The sequence below is a fragment of the Magnolia sinica genome, chromosome 18 (assembly GCF_029962835.1).
Source record: "Magnolia sinica isolate HGM2019 chromosome 18, MsV1, whole genome shotgun sequence".
Taxonomy (NCBI): Eukaryota; Viridiplantae; Streptophyta; class Magnoliopsida; order Magnoliales; family Magnoliaceae; genus Magnolia; species Magnolia sinica.
Window position 1 is genome coordinate 39,346,428 of NC_080590.1, and position 21,678 is coordinate 39,368,105.

A 21,678-nucleotide genomic window follows, 5' to 3' on the forward strand; every position below is an offset into this window, starting at 1 on the left:
AAGTAGCATGTAGCTTATGTTACATGCTATATATGAAGCTTGAGCTTCATGCTTTAGATAAGTGAATGTTATACTATACACTATTCATTATTTTAAACATTGAGTTCGATCTCAGTCCACCTGGGCCCAAAGATAATGACCGGTACATGATCCCACATGAATCTGGGCCATCGTCTGGAGCATGCCCTTGGTTATCATGGGTCAAAAAGATTTTGGCCCCAATATGGCTTGCATCACCATCCCAAACTAACTTCACTACTATAAAAGCACAATGGTAATTTTGATACTTTTATGCTTTCCACAATGCCTATTAACTTATAATGATAGGATATCAATCCCAAATGTGAAATCAAACTTCTGTTAAACTCTAACACGTGAAGAGCACTCGCAAGCACCTTAACAAACACTCACTGTCTTATAAAGCTAGGTCATTTTCCGTCGCAGTTGAATGACCCTCACATAGTTCATGTGAATTAATCAAGATTACTAGTAAAAAGAATGTGTATTACCACTATCAAGCAGCTACTTGTGATGGAATTTAGGATCACATCCCAACATTAACACTCTATATTCAATACACACTGATATCAACTTATATACACAATTAGTGTTTTATATATATATATGTAACACTTAATTCAGCTTCAAGAAAATTCTATTTATCAACAAATTTGTTTGGCAAGCTTTCCAACTTAAATGCAAGTTCAAATATTCAGATTCCTTTTATCTGGCTAATGAAACTGACAATAATAGATGCAGAAACATACTTCCAAAAATATATAAATAAATAATAGATGCAGAAACATAGTAAGAACAAATTTACATTAACATGAAATCAAATTGCCATGACAGACAATAGCAGCGACAGAGCTTAGGCATTCATTATAATGAAACAATCAAATAAACTTAAAATTTTTATGGGCATTGTTGATGTCAATCCAAAAGTACATGCAAATTCTTGCCTTTCGACCATTCAAAATACTTGGTTTTGATTCGTGTTAAGGACAGATTTCTACCAAAAGAGACATTTTGAAATACCTTGAGAAGGTAGGATGCATATTCTAAGATAATGTGTTGCCTACCAAGAGGCATATACTTTGTTATTCCCTCTCAAGTGATAAAAAGTACAAATAATTCCTGTCAATTCTTTTCAAGTACCAAACACAGTGTGGATTCCACGAAATTACATTCCCAGTACCCAAACATAACAAGCAAGATTCTTTTTCAAAGATATGATTTCCCTAAAATAAATCATTAGGCCCTTCTGAATTCCTTTAATGCATTAACCATGACCAATAAAGATATGTGGGGAATGAGGCCTTGAAAGAAAAAGTAGCAGCTAGTGATCTCTTTCAGAGGGATTTTCCATGGAATTTCTAGAGATTGTGACTTGTAGGGGTGGGAGACAATGAAACAAAAGGGGGTTTATCAAATTTTAGAGAGAAGGGAGGACAACCATTTGAGTGGATCTTGCATTTCCAAAATGGGAAGGATGAAGATCTGGTGTCAATCAAATAAATTGGGGTGGTAGATGGGGTTTTTGGATGGAATAAAAAGAATTTGAAAGAAATCGAGTAGGGCTGATATTGGGCTGATTTTTTCAGTAGGGAGAAGGAGAAAAGTAAAGAAATGGAGAGAGACAGAGTGGGGGTGAGACACTTGGTCCAATCGATCGATCTAGACTGTCCAGTAAGTCCAACACACATTTCATTGACCACCATCTATTACACTGAACCGACAATCGTAATTATCTGATGAAAATAGGTCCAATCAATTATTCAATCCATCTAATGGTTCAGGACTGTAAAGGACGGTTTATGATTAGGAAAAGTCACTTCTCGTAGGCAACCCTAACCATTCCATTAGACAAAAGATGGCTACAAAGAGTAAGACCAAACCAAGGATGGATTGGATCACCCAATTAGTGTGATTTTGCATGGTAGCCCATAAAATGTGTTCTGGACCAAATGGACAGTTCAGATTGGACTTTGCAAGTCACCCAATGCAACTAGGAGCATTAGAGCTTATAGTGCTCTGACAGCTTCAAAGCATTTCGCTTTAGTATTTACGATTTTGTAAATAATACCAACCATAAATGTAGGCTTCACCTCATGTATCTTATTACGTATGTGCTCATACAAAAATGCATCAGCCAAAGTACATGTATATATAAACATAATTACGTTACCTCCATCATCTTCATTCTCCTTCTTCATTTCCATTATAAGACTGTAGATATGTGGTTGTTTATTTTCCATTGTCATTTGTATTGTGTTCTTGTCGTCAGATCTTTTCACCTTCTCTAATTTTGGAGGGATGTTGAGGATCTTATTTAAAATGTCGGTCATCTTGCCTGCAAAACATAGAACAAAACAGAGAGTCATACCATAAATAACTTGGAATCTCCCTTCCCTTTCCTACAGAAGGTTATTTAGTGAAACTAAATAATATTAATCTAAACGGACCAAAAAAGGGTAAGGATGTGTACGTGGTGGACATGTGATGGCATGCAAGTATGAAATTCAGGAAGGAGGGTGGTGGACAAAAGATTCTTCTTTGTATTGGGCTGCAGCACTTTGGAAGGTGGTCGTTAGGATAGGAGCTCTGCTAGGAGCACGGATATCACGTTAGTGAATGGTCTCTACTTGAGGCAAATGGAGCCTTCTGGGGATCGCTGGCAGTCATGGAGAGTTCAGGCAAGATTACAATCGCTTGAGGAAAAGATCTGCTAGGAAGCAGTTTGTTCTATGGCCAGAGGCTTTGGGTGGGATGGCTGGGCAGATTCGGTCAATTTCTGGTTCAGAGGAATCGGTTGCTGGATGTTTGTATAGGAGTATTCTTGTTAATGCAGGGGTGGGGCATCTCAGGTGATGGTATGTTAGGAGCTCGATTTCTGTCTGTTGAGTCGCTGCTTGGCATGCTTTGTTTTTTCAATATGATAGGTGAGGCTCGATGTTTTGTGTGGGCCCACCCGAAAGAACAGCTTATACATCATCGTTTCTTTTTTATCTAAGATTCATGGGCATGGCCCTCCTTTCGATTTTTTATTTTTTCTTGTTTTATTTTTTTATATTTTTTATATTTTATTTTTATTTTTATTTTTTTAAAAAGGTTTAAGGAGGGCATTGGGTTCTCTTTAGGAGATGGGAAGAGGTCTGTTTCTGGGATGATATGTGGACTGGAGAGAAAACCCTCAAAGAAAAATCCGAGGTTAGCCAAGCTGGCTTCAGATGCAAATATTCCCATAGCTTGCTGCTTTTCCATGTCCAATGATATAGCAGTTGTCAGGTGAGGAGGTGGATGACTTCATTCGAACTCTGGAGCATCTTCAAGGATATGATCACCCATATTTCGATGAGAGAGATTGTATGTTGTAGGATTAAGAGAGATTTGGTCAGCTTTCAATCCTTTGTTCCATAGTATGATGGATGGGTCCATGCCGGTGGTGCAAAGTGGGCACTCCTATTGTTATATTTTAAATTATTTTAAAATAATTTAGTGTTTCAAAATTTTCGTTAGGACGAGCCGTGGTCATGGCCATAGGTGCACGCGTGCCCTACGGATGTGTCTTTTCACACAAGTCCAAAGAGTTGTACCCTTTCATATTTTTTTTTGAAAAGTTACGTCTTATTAAGTCTAGCAGTGACACTAATTGGGTTAAAACTCAATAATCACTACCCTTTTTGAAAGAGTATCTCTACACATTTAAAGGTGTCTTCTCAGAGTCCATAAATAGACTTCTCCTTTTTTATTTCTAAGTGGATTAAAAAATAAAAAGTCAAGTTCTGTTTTCTAAACAATATGTTAAAGTATTTTTCGTTCGGCTTAAGACTGCGAGTGGTTTGAGTCCGTGTACAGCGAGTGCACCACTGGAACCTGGTGATAGTCATTATATATTGGAGGTCGATTGCCCATTGAATCTTATTACACTTAGAACGTGGTCTACGAATGAAAATTTTAATTTCAAACCGAGTGACTCATGTCACGCCTGACTTTTACAAACCGATAAGTTTTCTATTTTTCCCATTTTAATATTATTTTGTCTAAATAGTTTTCCAAACTTCATATTCCAATAATCTTAAAATCAAATTTTATTTGGAAAACTATCTAGAACTATGTTTGAATCTAAATGCATTACAACTATGCCTTGTTTACATCTGCAGAGTCACTATTTCTCAAATGATATAAGATGAACACACAAGTCTAGCCAATTGGGATACATGCATATGAAATTAGCCAAAGTCAGATGATGGTTATGGTCATCCATGATGAGCGGTCCAATAGTGCATATTATCTCTGTGAAGAGTCTTGAGAGATTCGGCAAATCACATCTTTAGAAAAAACATCAGAAATTCAACAAATCAAATAGATCTTGTTTTCTAAGTTTGGTCCAACTTGCGTGGAAAGACTTGTCCTTGCTGTGTTGGCGAGTACCCTGAATGTCATCTGGACGAATGTGTCGTTTGGGTTACTTCTTTTAAAAATCGTCAAGTATTTGAGGTGGCCTCAAAAGTAAAACCCAACATCAAAGAGATTGTACGGTATGGAGAAGTGGGACCCATGATTTAATGATGGTTGCCCATATTAATTATGGCCATCCAGATAGACTAATAATAATACCAACAGTTGTGATTGCTAAAAAATATTAGGCCCTGTACAAACAGAAAGCATGAGTGGCATTGTATATTGTATAATCTCTTAGGCTAAGCTCTGTAAAGTGGTGGTTCTTTGAGAGGAAGCAGTGCTCTTGTCGGTTCTTGTGGTGGTTGCAAAAATTTTGAGAAGATTCAAAAATACCTTCTAATTTCTCATAATTATGGATATGCTTGGTGTCTTTTAGACTTTTGGAAGTCCAAGTTGGGAACAACCCAATGAGTTTTCCTTTTATTATCAACAACAATTTTCTTTTATTATTAGGGACGCCTGAATATGCCCAAATTAAACATTGTCCAATGATCAGAACCATCAATGTTCTTGGCACTATTTTAAATTGCTTACTGTCCTAAGTTGGCTTGAAAGGATAATTATGATAATTGATTTACGGAGTTGAATATCAACCATTAAAATCCTTCTTTACAGTACCCCATTATCATTCTATAATTTCCTTAATCATGTACTCTTGTTCATCTAGTGGGCTTCTCTAATTATCTTCTATAGTTAACATAGCAAGCTTACGCAATTAATAGTCCACACACATCAAGAGAGAGGGTTTTAGGAAAACAACTCTCTCTCTATTTTAAGTTATTTTTTGTACACACGCGACCCACATGATTAGCTGATTGTATTGATGTTTGGGATATGGACCATTCATTGTGGAATCATCCAAAGGTTTCCAAATAATCCACTTCTGGAGCAAGTGAGAATCTAGGAGTTAGGTGGGCAGAATTATTCGAATGGTGCAATCTGCATCTCATATGGGGCCTATAAGGTGGATGGTCCTAATCACTTTACATGTTAGGCACATATACGGTTGGATTAAGCATATAAACAATGGGTCATACTCATTAGATAGGAACCACTAACTGATTCAAAATAGAGCATTGTTACCATCTATTAGATATCCATCATTTTAAGCATGTTATGATTTATTAAACGTATACAATTTAACTGTCCATGCTCAGGTAATCCAAATTGTTAATTTGATGGGTCCTGTCATGAATGAAGGATGTTGGTAAAACTTTCAATTGAAAGATCCTAACCTATCAACTAGTTTCTTGTATAAATGGTATTTTGTTGTGCTCCAATGACCAAACAACAGCTAGCCATTTTCTTTGACAACGCATCACGGTTCATATACATAGCATGAAAGTAATTGATTATGAAAAGTATAATTAGTAGGTCATATTGCATATGAGCGTTGGATACCCTTGGATAATCTATTCCAAAACCAACTATTGGTGATCAATACTATTCAGCTAATATGTCGAACCATGTATATTATGTGTCACCAAAATATTTCCCATTAGACAATCTTACATAGCCAACTTGTGGATTGCAAGTGGATGGTTTACTATCCATTTTATGTCCAAGAAATTCATATGGGAGATTTTGAAAAGATATTTGACGGCCACTGATGATGGGTGGCATAAGAGTGCATGATCTGGATCATGAAAAGATAAGGCTGACTGTACTACTAGTAGTAGAACAAAATATAATTTCATTTTGTTTAGGTGCATGTTGAGGAGTTGATTTCTATGTGATTAATGCACTTGGAATGAATCACTATGTTGACGTTGATCTTTAGAAATACAATAGAATGCACGGTTACACACTAAGGCATCACTCACACATGTTTGTAGCATGAGTAGTTCATTAGTGAGTCCTTTATATTCATCGTGACCTAAAAATTAAGTTATAAGGTGGACCAGTCATGGATATGGCTGACCTTTATAATAATGAGTGCACATAAGAAATATAGGGGTACGCTATGTTGAACTGGAACTTATAGACAAGTCTATCGAATCATGGGCCCACTTATCACTATGTATCTATAAACAACTCACATTTTTCCTTTTGTATCATTACATGCATCTTGTGCCCTTTAATCCATCCTACATGGGTTGATGGTTGATCTGTTTGAATCTTATATTCATGTATTATATGTACAAAATATAGTCTTACCATTATAACAGAAACATTATGCAATGTATGACTCTTGATACATAGACACTCGAAAATTGTACATTTGTGGAAAAAAATCACATTCCTAGTTATAAAAATTTGAAATTGTGGGAGGGGTGATGAGTGCACATGACTAATTTATGAGATGAAGGGTGGAGGAAATGTTATTCCCATCCGATCATGTGCTAAGATATGACACATGTATTAGATCCAGTCAATTCATATCATAGTTCCTATGAAAGATTTTTCTTAACTTGAGATTTGGTTAATAGGTTTATCAAGTGGGCAATAGATACATCTATTAAAGCTAGATATGAAATTGTGGGGTTGCACTTGAATGCACTTAGATAAACTACTTAACCCATTGAGGCCAAGTTTAGTTAATAAGTATTTTGATAAATGGGTTGACATAAAAATTAAAGGTTTGTACTAAGAAAACTATATGATGAATGTTACAGATTAATATGCACGTGTTACGTTGGCATGCCTTGGAGACAAGGCGTCTGAATCAAAATGATTGCATGTTTTAATGATCTAATTCTTAGCCAACAAATAAATGGTTAGAAAGAAAATGGTCAATAGAAGTTTCATGCTGAACACTATTCTCATTGGAATCCAAGTTTGGTGTTCATGTGTGTGACGATAAGTTTATTTGTTGGTATTATTTTTCTGCGTGGGAGAACAAGGGCTAGGCCCTCATCATCAAAAATTTGTCCTCCAATAAGAACTGGAAGGAAGAGTTGTTCTTCGCGTCGGGGGAGTGGGAAGCCCCAACGACTATGGTGGCCAGGCTGAAAGCTCAGGTCCCCACTAAATTTGCTAACCCAGGTCTGAAGTAACTGAGCTGTAGAGTTTATAATTTATTTTTCTCTTATTTTGTATCTTTGTTTACTAACCATGGTAGCCTTCCTTTATAGTTCTCCCTCAACACCTGCCCCTGCTATCTAAGATACAACTTCCCCAAGTTAATCACGAGAAGTTGCGGCACACTGTGGAGAGAAGTTGGAGAAAGATGATCACTCCTCAGTCCCTTTATTAGTCCGGCTTGTCTCTAATCGAGCTAAGAGGTCACTAGTAGTCGGCAAAAAATTTCTTTTCTTTTTAAAGTTATTGTGCTCGGGCTTTATTCTCTAATGTTTGACTTGAGTACTTTGTCATGTAGATATGGCCGATCTTCCCTGCCCTACAAAGAGGATCAGAGTTCTCTTAAGGACCAACATCGAGCAGCAGAAGAAGATGGGCAAGAGGAGGGTTGTTGTCCCTCCAGTGCACTGAGGAGGATCCTCCACCACCATGAAGGATAGGCCAGAGCCCCCCGTCGAAGGCCTCGTAGCTGAGTAGCCAACTCCAATTGCCGCAAGTGGGGGAGCTCAAGAAGCTTCCCCCCTGTGAGATCCCTCCACATCAGGCAACTGCTTTGGAGGTCGTTGATCTGGAGCCTTCCCCAGCTCGGGAGGAGGCTCATCTTGTCGGTGGGCCCTTGACTTCTCAAGCCCAGCAGGTCGAGGTGGGTGGTCCTTTAGGGCATATAGCTTTCGAGGCCATCGGGTTAGTCCCCTACCTTCGGGCTACCATATGGTACTCCTTGCCCAGTGGACGGCCCAACACGTACCAGAAGAGAACATCACCTCCTTGTTAGATGTCCACTCGATGACATTCTTGGGCGACCTAATGACCAGCTTCTACAAGGTAGATCTCCTCATCTTTTCAACACATTGCTTTCTTTCATTAGTTTTTTAACTGACCCCTTGTTTTCATTTTCTTACAGGCCATCCTCACCCTTCTAGCTGCACGCCAGTCGTACCGAAGGGTGGGCGAAGGATTCGAGAAGATGGAGGCAGACCATCATGCCAAGGTCGTTGAACTTAAGGTCATCACAATTGCTAGGGACGCGGCTATGTCCCATGTAAAGGCCCTCAAAGGGGCCTTATAGACATTTGGGGATGAGCTAGAAGCTCTAAGGATCCAGTTGGATGAAGCCCATCGAAAAGAGGCCACATCATGATCTGAGTCAAAAGGGCTGAGGTCACGCCTCTCCCACTTTGAAGGGGAGCGGACCAAGGTGGAAGCCAAGGCTGCAAAGTTGGAGGCTGAGATGGCCAAGATGACTAAGCTAGCTAAAATTGAGACCTCCATCCCATTAGATCGGGTGGTAGTGGTGGAGGAATACAAGATTTCGAAGGAGAGGGTTGAAGAGGAAGAGGTATACTTCAGCTTCGGGTATGAACGATGCCTTGAGGACGTCAGGCAGAGGTATCCTTAGCTTGACCTGAATGGTTTGGGAGAGGAATCCCCTAAAGACCCGGCCTCGTCTGCAGTCGAAGCTAAATAGCCCCCCTCAAGCGGACTGAGCCTTGCCACCCCCTCTTATACTTGTAAACACACTTTTTTTAAAGTTTTTTCTCTTGTAATGATCTCTTTTACCAACAAGAAGATAACTTTTCTGCCATGATTGTTGTGTATGATATTCTCAAGTAATTTCAGTAGGTTGGATGAAGTAGAGTAACTTTTAGATTTTGCTCTTGTAATGATCTCTTTCCTACATCTTAAAACCCTTTCTTCGTGGGTTTTCTTCCAAATCCGATTTACATTTTACTTGCATTTTTTTTGTACAATCTAATGGAACCAAGAGCTAGAAGGGTTGTACGTAAGGTACAAGTTGGTTCATCTTCCCGATCGGCTCCTCTTGGTGTGCGGACCTTACGCTCACCGGAGGATGATCTAGAAAATGTTCGGGATTTCTACACAAGAAGTATAATCATAAAAGGATCAGTAAACATAGATCACATTGCTCGATTTATTCTCATTGAAATTCTTTCTGATGTTGGATAGGAAAAGATTTTGCACTGGGGCGGGACGGCTTATCGGTCCATCGTGCAAGGCATATATGTCTCAATTTCTGACGTTTCTCTTAATGAATTACTTTTTAAAATTAAATTTTTAGAAGCGACTGTCACCATAACGCCTTCCACCATATATGTCTTAATGGAAATTGAAATGGCAGAAGATGGAATACTGATTGTGACTCTTTAAAAAAAATGTCTAATTCTTAAAAACAGTCGATTACGAGAGCATTATGTGGATTCAATGCTGTATGGCGGTCCGGTAATGCCTTGCCCACAAACAAACTATTTCCCGAATACCACGTCTTGTATCACATTTTTACTTTCAATGTGTATCATAAGGCAGGGAATAAGACTGATCTTACTCCCTTTATGCTTCATGTTATCCATGTTGTTATCACTAGTGTGCACATTTTTTTGCCTTCCTTGATTTGTTACATTATTATTCAATTTTGATTACATCCTAAACATGATTTGATTCCATTTGGACACCTTATGTCATCTCTTACATTTTAATATCATGTCCAAATTCCTTCATTTGAAGCGCTAGAATCTAAACTCCCCTTTAACAATGTGAAAATTGAATATGATGAACCTTACTCTCCTACCTCAACGAAGAGAAGATCAGGAAGAACCTTAAGAGGCTTATATAAACATGGATGACATCTTCAATGACTTGGAAGGATTAGAAGGCGCTACTAACTTCACTATCACCCCTATCAATTTGATGAGAGGTTGTCTGCTTTGGAAGAGAAAGTGGATGCTCTAAAAGTGTCCCAAACATCATTAGCCCGAACTCAAAAATTAACTATGAAGTACAGGAAAAAGTACTTTCATCGATTCACTTAGAGTTAAGTTTATTTTTCTTATTTGCATGGATATGTATTAAACTATATATTCTGATGGTTTGCTTGGATTTATTTTTATGGTTTGTATGGATATTTTATACATTATTTTATACAGTGTTCTCTGCTTATTTTGATGTTATGTATTACTATGATGTGTGATATTCCTAATATTCCTAATTTGTAAATTTACCATGATTTGATAAATTTGTTTGATCTTCCTTTGTCAACTTGTGACAAAAAGGAGGAGAAATCTTATAATGTGGGTGGAGAATTTGAATTTTTATGGAATTTTATGCCTATTACATATTTGTATGGCATAGTATATGTTCTATTTCTTAGGGAGAGCTACATACTGCTGATTGTTGTGGCATCAGATGAACACGGGCAGCTTTAATCTTGTTGATGATTGTGATAATGAGTATATGTATGAATGTTAGTGGATGTGTTATGTATATTGTGTATTTTGTTACGAAATTGACAAAGGGGGAGAGTGTAAGTGCTTTTAGGTTTATCATACATATGGTTGTCAAATTTCGTGAGATAAAATTGTTATCAATCAGATTGTAAGTACGATTAGATTGCAACTACTCTACATGTTTGAAGAACAGCTCAAGATCGTCTTATCATCTCAAGAAGATGTCGCTCAGTTTTAAGACTAATTGAACTATGTATTTGCTAAACAACGGGACCCTAGAAAGACCTTATGTTAAGTAGTTTAAAAAATTCATTCATTTTAGGTTATCTATAGTATATTTACTATGGAGTTCGGCCAACCTTACTTCTAGTTTGGCCAACCTCAGTTCTAGTTCAACTAGCCTAACTTCCTTGGCTAACCTAACATTAGGTTCGGGCTAAAAATCAAAATCTGTTGAAAATTCTGCTAGCCTAAACTTGAAATTCAACTAACCCGAGTGAAGTTCGGGTAAAATTCCAGCAATGCATACTTTCATATTTCGTAAGAATTTGGCCGGCCGATTGGCAAATTCGGCTAGTCAAATTTGATATTCGGCTAGTCAAATATCACTCTGAGCCAGCCGAATTTTGGATAAATCTTATCCCGTACAATCTGATAGTCATTTGAATGAATTCGATGGAATCCGGCTAGCCGAACCTATTCTTAGGCTAGCCAAATTTCTAAAACCTTTGGCTATAAATAGAGGCCTTCTCTCATTTTAAATTACAACGAAAAATCACTCTAAACCTTTTACGTGTGAGAGAATCTTAGGTTATCAACAAGCTAATTGTGTGATATTTATAAATTCTTTTTAACCTTATTCAATTCCCATTCTCAAGATTATTTCAATATTATTTTAAAGAGTAGTATACTCATTTTGAGATTTAAGAGAATTGAATCAGTAGTATTTGGATTTTTCATTTCCAAAATACTTTAGGACCCTATACTCTTTTTGTTAAGTGAATACTACCTCATCTACATTAAAGAAAGAAGATCTCTGCTACAAGCTGATAATGCATCTTCAAATCTATGTTTGAAGATAAGTACTTTATTATTTTGTTTCATTTAATTTTTTCTAAGATAGCCTATGAAAATCTCAGTGAGTTTATTTTTAATAGCCTGTGAAAATCACAAAGTGGGTTTTTGTTTATAGTAGCCTGTGAAAATCAGAAAAGGGTTTTTATTGTGGTGAGCCTGTGAAAATCACAAGCAACTATATAAGGTTATTAAGGTGAACCTATAAAAACCTTGTTATAATGAAAGCCAAAATTACGAGGGTAGTAATTTTAGGAGTGGTGTAGGTGTGGTTTTTTAAAGCACCAAACTACTATAACTTCTTGTGCCTCTATAGTGAATGCCTTATTCTTTTCTATAGTGAATATTATTTATTTCATTCTTGTCGTAAGTTCTGTAATTATTTTATCTTCTTTTGCTAGTTTGAAAGATTGAGTTTAAACTAGGGCGGCTTATAATGGGCTCATGTTGTCCCTTAACAGAGGGTTCCGACAGATTGTGCTTGCTAGGGCGGCTTATAATGGGCTCATGTTGTCCCTCAAAAGAGGGTTTCGGCAGATTGTGCTTGAATCAGACTCGAACCTGGTTATCGATCTTCTTGCTGGCAAATCCTCCCCCTCGTGGCAAGGGAGACCTTGGGTCTCTAGGAATCAAGATATCATGACAAGAGGTAACATCTCCCTCAATTTCATCCACCGTGACGGCAACAGCCCGACTGGTGGGTTAGCTCGCTGGGGTAGCAAGGTGCAAGAGTCTCGGGTAATTGATTGCTTTGCTGATCTCCCCACGTCCATTAGGGGGTTGCTCTTCCTTGATCGGGTGGGTCAAGGTGCAGTGAGAGAAGTGTCTGAGTTTGCGTAGGTCTTTTGTTGTATAGTGGTAAACAGAATGTCTTGTCCATATCTCATGATAGGTGGGTCCCGCCCTTTTTACTGGGCCCTCCCGAAGGTCTGTAATTTTTGTGAAGTAATGAAATCATGGCATCTATCCATTTCTTAAAATAATAATAATAAAAAAGATTGAATTTAAAGACATTCATAAAATAAGGTTGTCTTGCCTAATATTTTATTTGAAGGTTGTCCTACGAATTATTTGGAATCATGGTTTCAATACTTGGGTGATTGAGATTTTATATTATTTATATATTTCACTTTTATTTTGATTATTTGACATTGTCCTATTAACCCCCTTCTATGACATTGAGAGCTCACCTTTTCAACTTCCTTATTCCCGAAGACTCATTTACATCGTTTAACCTGGTGATCTTTTAAAAGTTCCACCAACTCCCATGTCTGATTTCTATGTAGAGATTTCATCTCCTTTGTTATGGCCAACATCCACTTATCACCATCCTTTCTAAATTTTTCCTATTAAAAAGTTGAGGAATCTCCACTCCTTGCGAACAATGTAAAAGAAACCATATTCTTGAACATGTATCGAACCAGGGCTCTAATGATTATTTTCTCTATGTGTTTTGTTATAATTTCCTGGGTGTCCTGCTGATTATTTTGTTTAGTTTCTTTCTCATGTTGAATGTCACTTTTAGTAATCAGTTAAACTAGCTCCACCTACACTGACAATTTCTCAGTCTCATCATGCATTTTTTTTACTTCCTTGCAGCATCCTTATTGACCTTTAACATTAATGTCCCGTCAAAAATAATATCTCTGCTAATGACCATCTTTTAAGAGTCAGCATCCCAAACCTTATAGCCCTTAACACATTTCTCATACCTGAGAAAGATGCACTTCCTAGATTTGAGATTTAACTTCATCCTTTGTCCACTTTGCACATGGATGTATGTTGTATAGTCGGAGATTTTCATCCCTGAGTAATCAATGTCCTTGCCTGTCCAAACTTCCTCTATAATTTTAGAATCTAGTGTTGTAGATGGTGACTGATTTACAATGCAGCATACCATATAAACAGATTCTGCTCAGAAGCTTTTAGGTAGCCCTACATGTAACTGCATAATTCTCACCCTCTCCACTTGAGTTTTATTCATCCTCTCTACCACCCCGTTCTAGTGTAGGGTCCCCAGAGTTGAGAAGTGTCATGTAATGCCTTATTTCTCACATAATTTCTTAAATTCTTCCTCGCAGTAGTTTATACCATTATTTGACCCATGATACTTAACCGGTCTTTTGGTTTACCTCTCTACCTTTTCCTTCCATTTTCCAAACTTGGTAAATACCTCAGACTTATTTTTTTAAAACCAGACCCAAAATTTTATCGAGTAATCGTCTATGAAACTCATGAAGTATCGTGTGTCTCCCTTGGATGAGAGTTGGTGCATGTGTGTGTTGAGGGTCAAATATTGCATATTAAACCCCATTTATTACTTGGTTTTATGAACATGATAATGCTTAATGTTCTATTTTAATAATGTTTGTGTTGCAAGGTGAATTTAAGAGCTTAGATTGAAAAAGATGTTAAAAACATGAAATTAACACACAAGAATCACCACAGTTAAGAGTGGATCTGACAAAACCAAGAATGAAGAATGCACATACCAAAGATCCAAGAAAATCAAGTCAAGAATGAAGAAAAACGGAGTTTTGAAGTGAACTTGCGTAATCCTCGACCAGTCCTGGCTCTAGCTCGACTAACCCTGCGTACACTTAACCAGTCCTAGACTCTTCTCAACCAATCCTGGCTCGACCGGTCGAAGGTGGTCGACTTGAAATCTAGCAACTAAAATAGCCAATTTTCCATCTTACTCGACCAGTCGAGGGTGTCCCACGACCAGTCGAGGGCGTTAAGCAAAACTTGAGCGGACTATGTAAATTTGAGACGGTTTCCGAAAATTTCCACTTGGTATGAAAGTCTAAGGCCTAAAACTATACATAGGGGTCCCTAGGGCACTCTTAAGCATCATCTAGGGTTTAAGGAGTGGAACAAAAGCGTGGAGAAGCTGTCGCCAAGAGTTTTTTCTTCCTTTTCCTTAGTAGTTTTTATGCTTTTCTTAAGAGATTCTAGTTCAATCATGTCTATGGTTGGCTAAACCTCTTGGATATGGCTAAGAGGTGAAGCTTGTAACATGATGGGATGTTTTTATTGCTTTGATTTATGTTTATATTGAACTCTCTTTGATTCTAGTTTGATTATAAGGAATACTTTCAGTTTTTAATGGTTTGTTGTGACTCAAATTACAATAGATCTGCGATAGCTTTGAGTATGTTCTTTTTCATGTATAAAGATTGTGAAATTAGGAAATCCTATTATTCACCATCGTCCCTTGGGTATGATTGGGTGATGGAATCCTTCCTAGCTTTCACAATTCTCCTAGATTGGTTATGGGATTGGTAAATCCTGTTGTTTGCCTTGTCTCCTGGGCATGGTTTTGTGATGGAATCACTTTCAATTCTCACACCTCTTATCCATTGAGAATTAGGTCAAAGGAAGTTCATATTTGATTTTATTGAGATATCTTCCAATTAGATAGGATGGGACTCCGATTCCAATTGTGTGACTTGAATCAAGCATAAGATCTCCCTGATCCCTACAAGCAAATCCTTGGAAACCCTAGTTTCCTACCTTTGAATTTCTTAAGTTTTTCTTTAAAATATCTCACAATTACTCTCAAATATTTCAGATTTAGGTTTTCATCTTCTTCTAGTTCTTCTTCTAGTTGTTTTAGAAGACACACGATATTAATCCCCATGGATTCGAGCTCGGTCTCACCGAGATTATTACTACATCGTGACCCTACACTTGGGGTTGTGAATTTGGTGTCGTTGTCAAGGAATTAACAGTTGCATTTTTCTGAGATTAGCTAGTTTTAGAATTAGGTTAAGATTAAGGTTTTCTATTTTTAGGATTAGGGTTTATTTTCTATTTTTAAAAACTTTTAAATTTTAGGATTTCTTTTATTTTTAGAAACTAACTTACTCTCTAATTCTAGGTTTAGAGGCTTTCCTGATTTGATTTTAGAAACTAACTTTCTTTTTTTATTTTAGAAACTTTCTATTTTCTGCTTTTAGAAACATTCCTTTTTCATTTTTAGAAACTAGTTTACTTTCCTAAATAGTTTTTAACTTCTAATTTTAGAATTTCTGTTTTTAGAAACTAACTTGTTTTGTTTTGTTTTACAAGATTTTAATTAGGAACTTCTAATCTAGTAACTTCTTTCTAATTCTATCTCTCTTTCTATTTTTAGATTCTTATTTCGTTCTTTTCTCTTTTAGGTTTAGGTTAGAATCTGAAATTGAGGGCTGAGAGTATTTGTAAGGCCCGTATCCTTGTCCGTACCGTTCCGCAGCCCTTCACGGTCCTTCTGGTCGAATTCCGGCAACCTTCGTACCGTATCCGACGATTGCGCGTAATCCTAAGCCGAGTTCTGCATACCGAAGATAGCTCGACCCGAAACTTGTATCTTAATGACCGCGCTGTCGCTGCGGTTCCAACGCAATGACTCGCGCACCAAACCGATACCCAGGCTGGAAGAAATGGGCCCACGTTTATTTCGAGAAAAAATGCCGCGCATGTAAATTTCGAGAGAATCTCTACGTCATGTCCCATCAATCAATCAATCAATCAATGTCAAGTACAAGTCAAGTCACTCTATACCCCAAGTACATCAACCTATCCCTTCCCATTCCCAAAGTCAACTCTCTCTCTCTCCACCCATCCCTTTCTTACAACCCATCACTCCACCCATCACCCATCACACATCACTCCATCACCTATTATCAACCCATCACTTCTCTCTCTCCCTCATTTCTCAAAAAAAATCTCTCCCAAGCAAAAAATTCCTACATCTAAGCCCCTCACTCCCAACTCCAAGTGTGGCCCACTCTTCCCACCTTCCCATCTTCCATCTCAACCTTCCAATCATCATTTACCACCATCAAAACCCCATCAACCTCCATCAAAAGGCAAGCTAAGGAGCATAGGAGCCTAAGAGAGCAAAGAGGAGGCCTAGAGGTGGGTGATCCACCGTTGATTTCAACTTTTGGGCCCACTTGTTGGTGGGACCCATTATGACATATGTATTATGTTCATGAGGGGCCCATGGTGGCGGGGCCCCCCTCAATCACTGTCTCCCTCTCACTCTCTCCCTCTTCTCTTTCTTTAAATGATGATGATGATGAACGGTGAGTGTGGCCCACCATGAATCACATATTTCATGTGGGACTCATCGGATGAACGTATTGGATGTACACCATCCAGCCATTAGCGGGCCCGGATGAAAGGAAAACATAAATATCAGGTGGATCAAACAGGTGGGCCACGTACATGTGGGACTCACCATGATGTCCCTGTTTACCCATGCCGTCCAGCGTCTTTGGACGCTGGACGTGATAAGGGTGGTTAATATGGAGTGTGTGTACTGACATGGGAGTGTACTATCAAGCTAACCAAAAAAAAGGGGGGGAAGGAAATGGTGGGCCACTCATGAAGGCCCCACCTTGATGTATGTACTCAATCCAAGCCATTCATCCTTCCCCCAGTACATTTTAGGCGTTGAGCTGAAATTTGAGGCCAATTCAATTCTCAGGCAGGCCATACCTTAGCAAACAGTATTATTACCGTCCAAAACCCGCATTAATGTTTTACTCACCAAATCATAATGGATATTGGACCCTGTTTGACGATATCGAGCCGGGGAATACAATGGGAGGGGCAGATTTCCTTGATGTGGGCCCCACCTGTGAAAAACCACAGGAAAACTAGTTTTTGAAAAAAAAATAAAAATAAAAGAAGGCAGCGCTGACGCTATTGCTGTAGAAAGCACGCTGGTGTGTTGACGGATGGACGGCCTAGCAGGGACCTACGGTCCCAGCCGTGGGCCCCACCATGATGAGTGTTGATCGTCAACACCATGCATTTGATAGGTCCCCTTCGGGACAGTGGTCCCCCCAAAAATCAACCCCATGAGAGGCTCAGGTGGCCCACATTACAGGGAACAGTTGGATTGGACTCCTACCATTGAAACCCTTTTGGGTTGCAAAAGTTTTAGATCAGATATGATATTTTTTTTCCTCTTCATTCAATCTGCGTGACCTCATCCACAGGTTGGATGGCATATAGACAGCACGATGGGCCCCTAGTCCACGTGACCTTATGAACGGTTTGGATGGCAGATAAACAGCACGGTGGGCCCCTGGTCCACGTGACCCTATCAACAGGTTGGATGCAAATAAATATTACAGTGGGCCCCCAGGTCCACGAGACCCTATCAACAGGTTGGATGCAAACAAACATTATGGTGGGCCCCAGGTCCACGTGACCTCATCAACAGGTTGGGAGGAGAATAAACATTACAGTGGGCCCACGTTTCTGTGACTTTGTCAAAGGGCCAGGTGGAAAATAAATGTCATGGTGGGCCCCACATGGGACCCACTGATGTATGTATTGTGATCCACACCTTCCATTAGTGTGGGCCCCACCATGAGGTATGTAACTCATATATGTCGTCCATCCTCCCCACCCCTATGGGATCTACCATGATGCATGTATTGCATCCAAACCATCCAAAATTTTTTTAAAAAATAAAAAATAATAATAAAAAAATAATAATTTTAAGGCTTGAGACAAAAATAAGACAGATCTATTTATCATGTGGACTATGATGCACGGTGAGGATTGAACGGCTACCATTGAAGTCCCTTGGGACCTTACGATCAGAATGAATGGGAAATAAATGTTATGGCGGGCCTTGGGGATTTTAATGGTGGGAATCATTATCACCACTTAGATTTGGGCGTGGCCCATGAGATGTGGCCCATTTACCATGTTTATGGCCTAGGTTATGAGGCCCATTGTGATGCATGCAAGGCCCATGGATTATGGCCATTGCAATGTATGTAAGGCCCAATTGGTGTGGCCTATTCGATACACACACACACACACATGAGGCCCATGTGATTAGGCCTAACTTGATGTATTTGTGGTCCACCCATTGAGGCTCACCTTGATATAGATATGTGGCCCATGCTATGTGGCCCACTTGATATATTTGGGTCCTTGGGTCGATGCCCAACAGGATGTACATAAGGCCCATTGCAATGTATGATTCATGGCAGGCCGTGCCTTGGGAGCAATGTTGGTTTGACGTCCACATTGTAAGGATACTGTTGGTTAAATGTCCGCATTATAACTCTCCCTAGGGCCCATTGATAGGCCCATACTTATAGCACATAGGCCGTCTAGGCCCGTCTTCGTTATGACAGAGCCCATCACTACATAACATGTTTAGTATAGATCTATAATTCATGATCATACGCATCATATGTATGCTTGATATGAGGAGTGACTGATCATATCATATGCCTTTGGGCAGATCGTTTATGGGCTCCCTGATAGGCGGAGTTACCCTTCATGAGTGCGCGGTACGCACAAGATTGATGCATGACTGGTAGTGTGATTCATGCACTTTGCATTTGTATGACATGATTTCTATATGTCCTAGCGGCATCAGGGTTATGACCTCCACAGACACATCGTGGATGCAGGATCGGATACCGAAAATATTGTTACTAAGCATTGGGGAGCCATAGATGTCCCTGGGTGAAAATCCCTAAACCCGATGGTACCAGAGGATGACTCCAACGTTAAGACCGAGTGGATATATGAGCAGACGAGGGTCGAATACTAGGAGGCCGCGTCTCCCACTATGTCATGGTCGGTTGGAAAGGGGTGTGGCCTTACTCGCCTGAGAGTAGGGGTCAACACTAGGCTGAGTTTGACCAGCTCGTGAATGGGTTCGCTATCGACGTGCCGAATAGGTATTGACAGACTATTGGCCAGGCAGATATTGAGGTTTCTTACGCTCACTTGGACTATGCGGCTAGGAAAGCGACAATGCCATTTGAAGTGTACTGAACCTCGGTGATTATCCAGAATGAGAACTGTACTGATATATGATGAGGATTGGCAGGCTTGAACTGCATCTCGCATCGCATGGTCTTGACATAGCCGATAGCATTCATATCTTGCACCGCATAGCCTTGATATGGCTGATTGCATTCATGTACTCATTAACATGATTTCGCATTTCTTTGACCTTACATTCTGAGCACGCTTATATTGCACACACACTTACACCACCCTCTAAACTTTCTATAAGCTTATGTACGATTGATGTGTGCATGTGACGTCAGGATGCAACCGTAGCATAGTAGTAGGAGGAGCGTGCATCCGAGCTTCTAGATTTTTGGTCACTTTCATTATATTATATCTCCCTTTCATACGCATTGTACTCAAAGTTTTTTATCATAGTGAATTTTGTGATGGTGCTCTTGTGGTTATTATTCGTGGGTTATGCTTATGGTTATGCTCATTACAAATCAAATAGATGATTAGAAATCCTCCTTGTAGCATCCCAAGATCGGAACCTGGCATATGGGTGCTGGGAGCCGAAAATGGGGTACTATGGAGGCTGTCAGCGCCAGATTCGGGGATCAAAAATTTTGTGAGCCCGGTTTCTAAGATCGGGGCGTGACAAAATTTGGTATCAGAGCATTACTTGGGAATAACTGAGGACAACATCACATGTTTGCTATGAATTTAGGACAATTAGATTCCAAGTGCATAACCTTCCGATTGAATTCCCTAACGTGCGATTCTTAAAATTGATTGACGTCCTTATTCTTCCTATAGGATATGCCGCGTAGGAGAGTGACCCGATCGACTCTCGCTCCACCACATGAGGCTTCAGCTTTACCACCTGTGCATCCTGTTCCACTGCCAGAGATCCCTGCTCCCTTGCCTGAGGATGTCGTTCCCCCACCTAATGCCGGTGGGGATCCGACCGTGCCTGTGAGTGCCTCGCAGTTACAACGGATGTTGTAGCCATGATGGCTACACTTTAAGGATAGGGCAGGCGCCCAATTGTTTCACCAACCCAGGCAGAGCAAGAATGCATGAGCGCCCTTCTTCGTGAGTTCTGACAGCTCGATCTTCCGCGTTTCTAGGGCGAGTCAGATCCGACAGCAGCTGAGAGATGGCGCTCCAATGTGGAGAAGATTTTTTATACTATGTCATGTACGACCAAGCAGCGAGTCTGGTTGGCAGTATTTCTTTTCCAGGGCGAGGCCGAGCACTGGTGGACCTCTATTACCCGTGTCACAGGACCTGATTATGTCTGGACATGGGAGGATTTTATCAACCGATTCGAGGAGCAGTACTTCCCTGACCACATTCGACGTTAGAGAGCACTGGAGTTCGAGACTCTGGTGCAGGGAGATATGACCGTGGCGTAGCACGTGGCCTGTTTTGTGGCGCTATCGAGGTTCGCGCCATATATGGTTGATGATGAGGGGCGAAAGGCCCGCCGTTTCGAGAACGACTTACGTTACGGTCTTCGAGGCCTTGTGATTGGGCACGAGCTCCCAACCTTCCAGGTAGTAGTGCGGAGGGCTCAGATTTATAAGACTGAGTGGGTCGGCGGGCAGAGCAATCGAGATCAGAGGAGAGGCCGGAAGAGGCAGGCCCCCTCCAGTAGCTCCCAACAGCATCAGCGCCCATAAAGGTATAGGAGCCACCCACCTACTAGAGCACCAGCAGCACCTCCAGCACCACCCTAGCAGCCATTTGTAGGGACCCGTTTTGGATGTGGTGGGACAGGGCACCGCCTGTTCGAGTGCCCTCGTCCTCATCTGCAACAGTCGAGAGGGCCACAGCAGCCTCCAACGCAGCAGCGACCTCAGCAATAGCCTCCAGCACAGCAGCAACCCCATCAGCAGTAACCGCAGCCACCTCAGCCACCGAGGCCCCAGCAGCAGCAAAGACAGCAGTACAAGGCACCACAAAGGTATCAGTAACACCAGGGACCTCAGAGGGGACAGGCACCTCCCCAGCCAGCTCAGGCTAGATTCTATGCGGCTCAGCAGGGCCCGCAGACCTCCGGAGGAGTCGTTGAGGGTATACTTCCAGTCTCTTCATGCATCGCCCG

The 21,678-nt window shown here is 40.2% G+C and overlaps 1 protein-coding gene across 1 annotated transcript in view; it reads right to left on the reverse strand.

Annotated features, from left to right (window-relative positions):
- Window positions 1–2,024: 2,024 nt before the first annotated feature.
- LOC131232362 (uncharacterized) overlaps window positions 2,025–21,678 on the reverse strand; it is a 122,460-nt gene continuing 102,806 nt past the window's right edge. Inside the window, exon 8 of the mRNA XM_058228593.1 lies at window positions 2,025–2,353. Within this exon, the coding sequence (XP_058084576.1) occupies window positions 2,025–2,353 (329 nt within the window). The remainder of the gene's footprint in view (window positions 2,354–21,678) is intronic.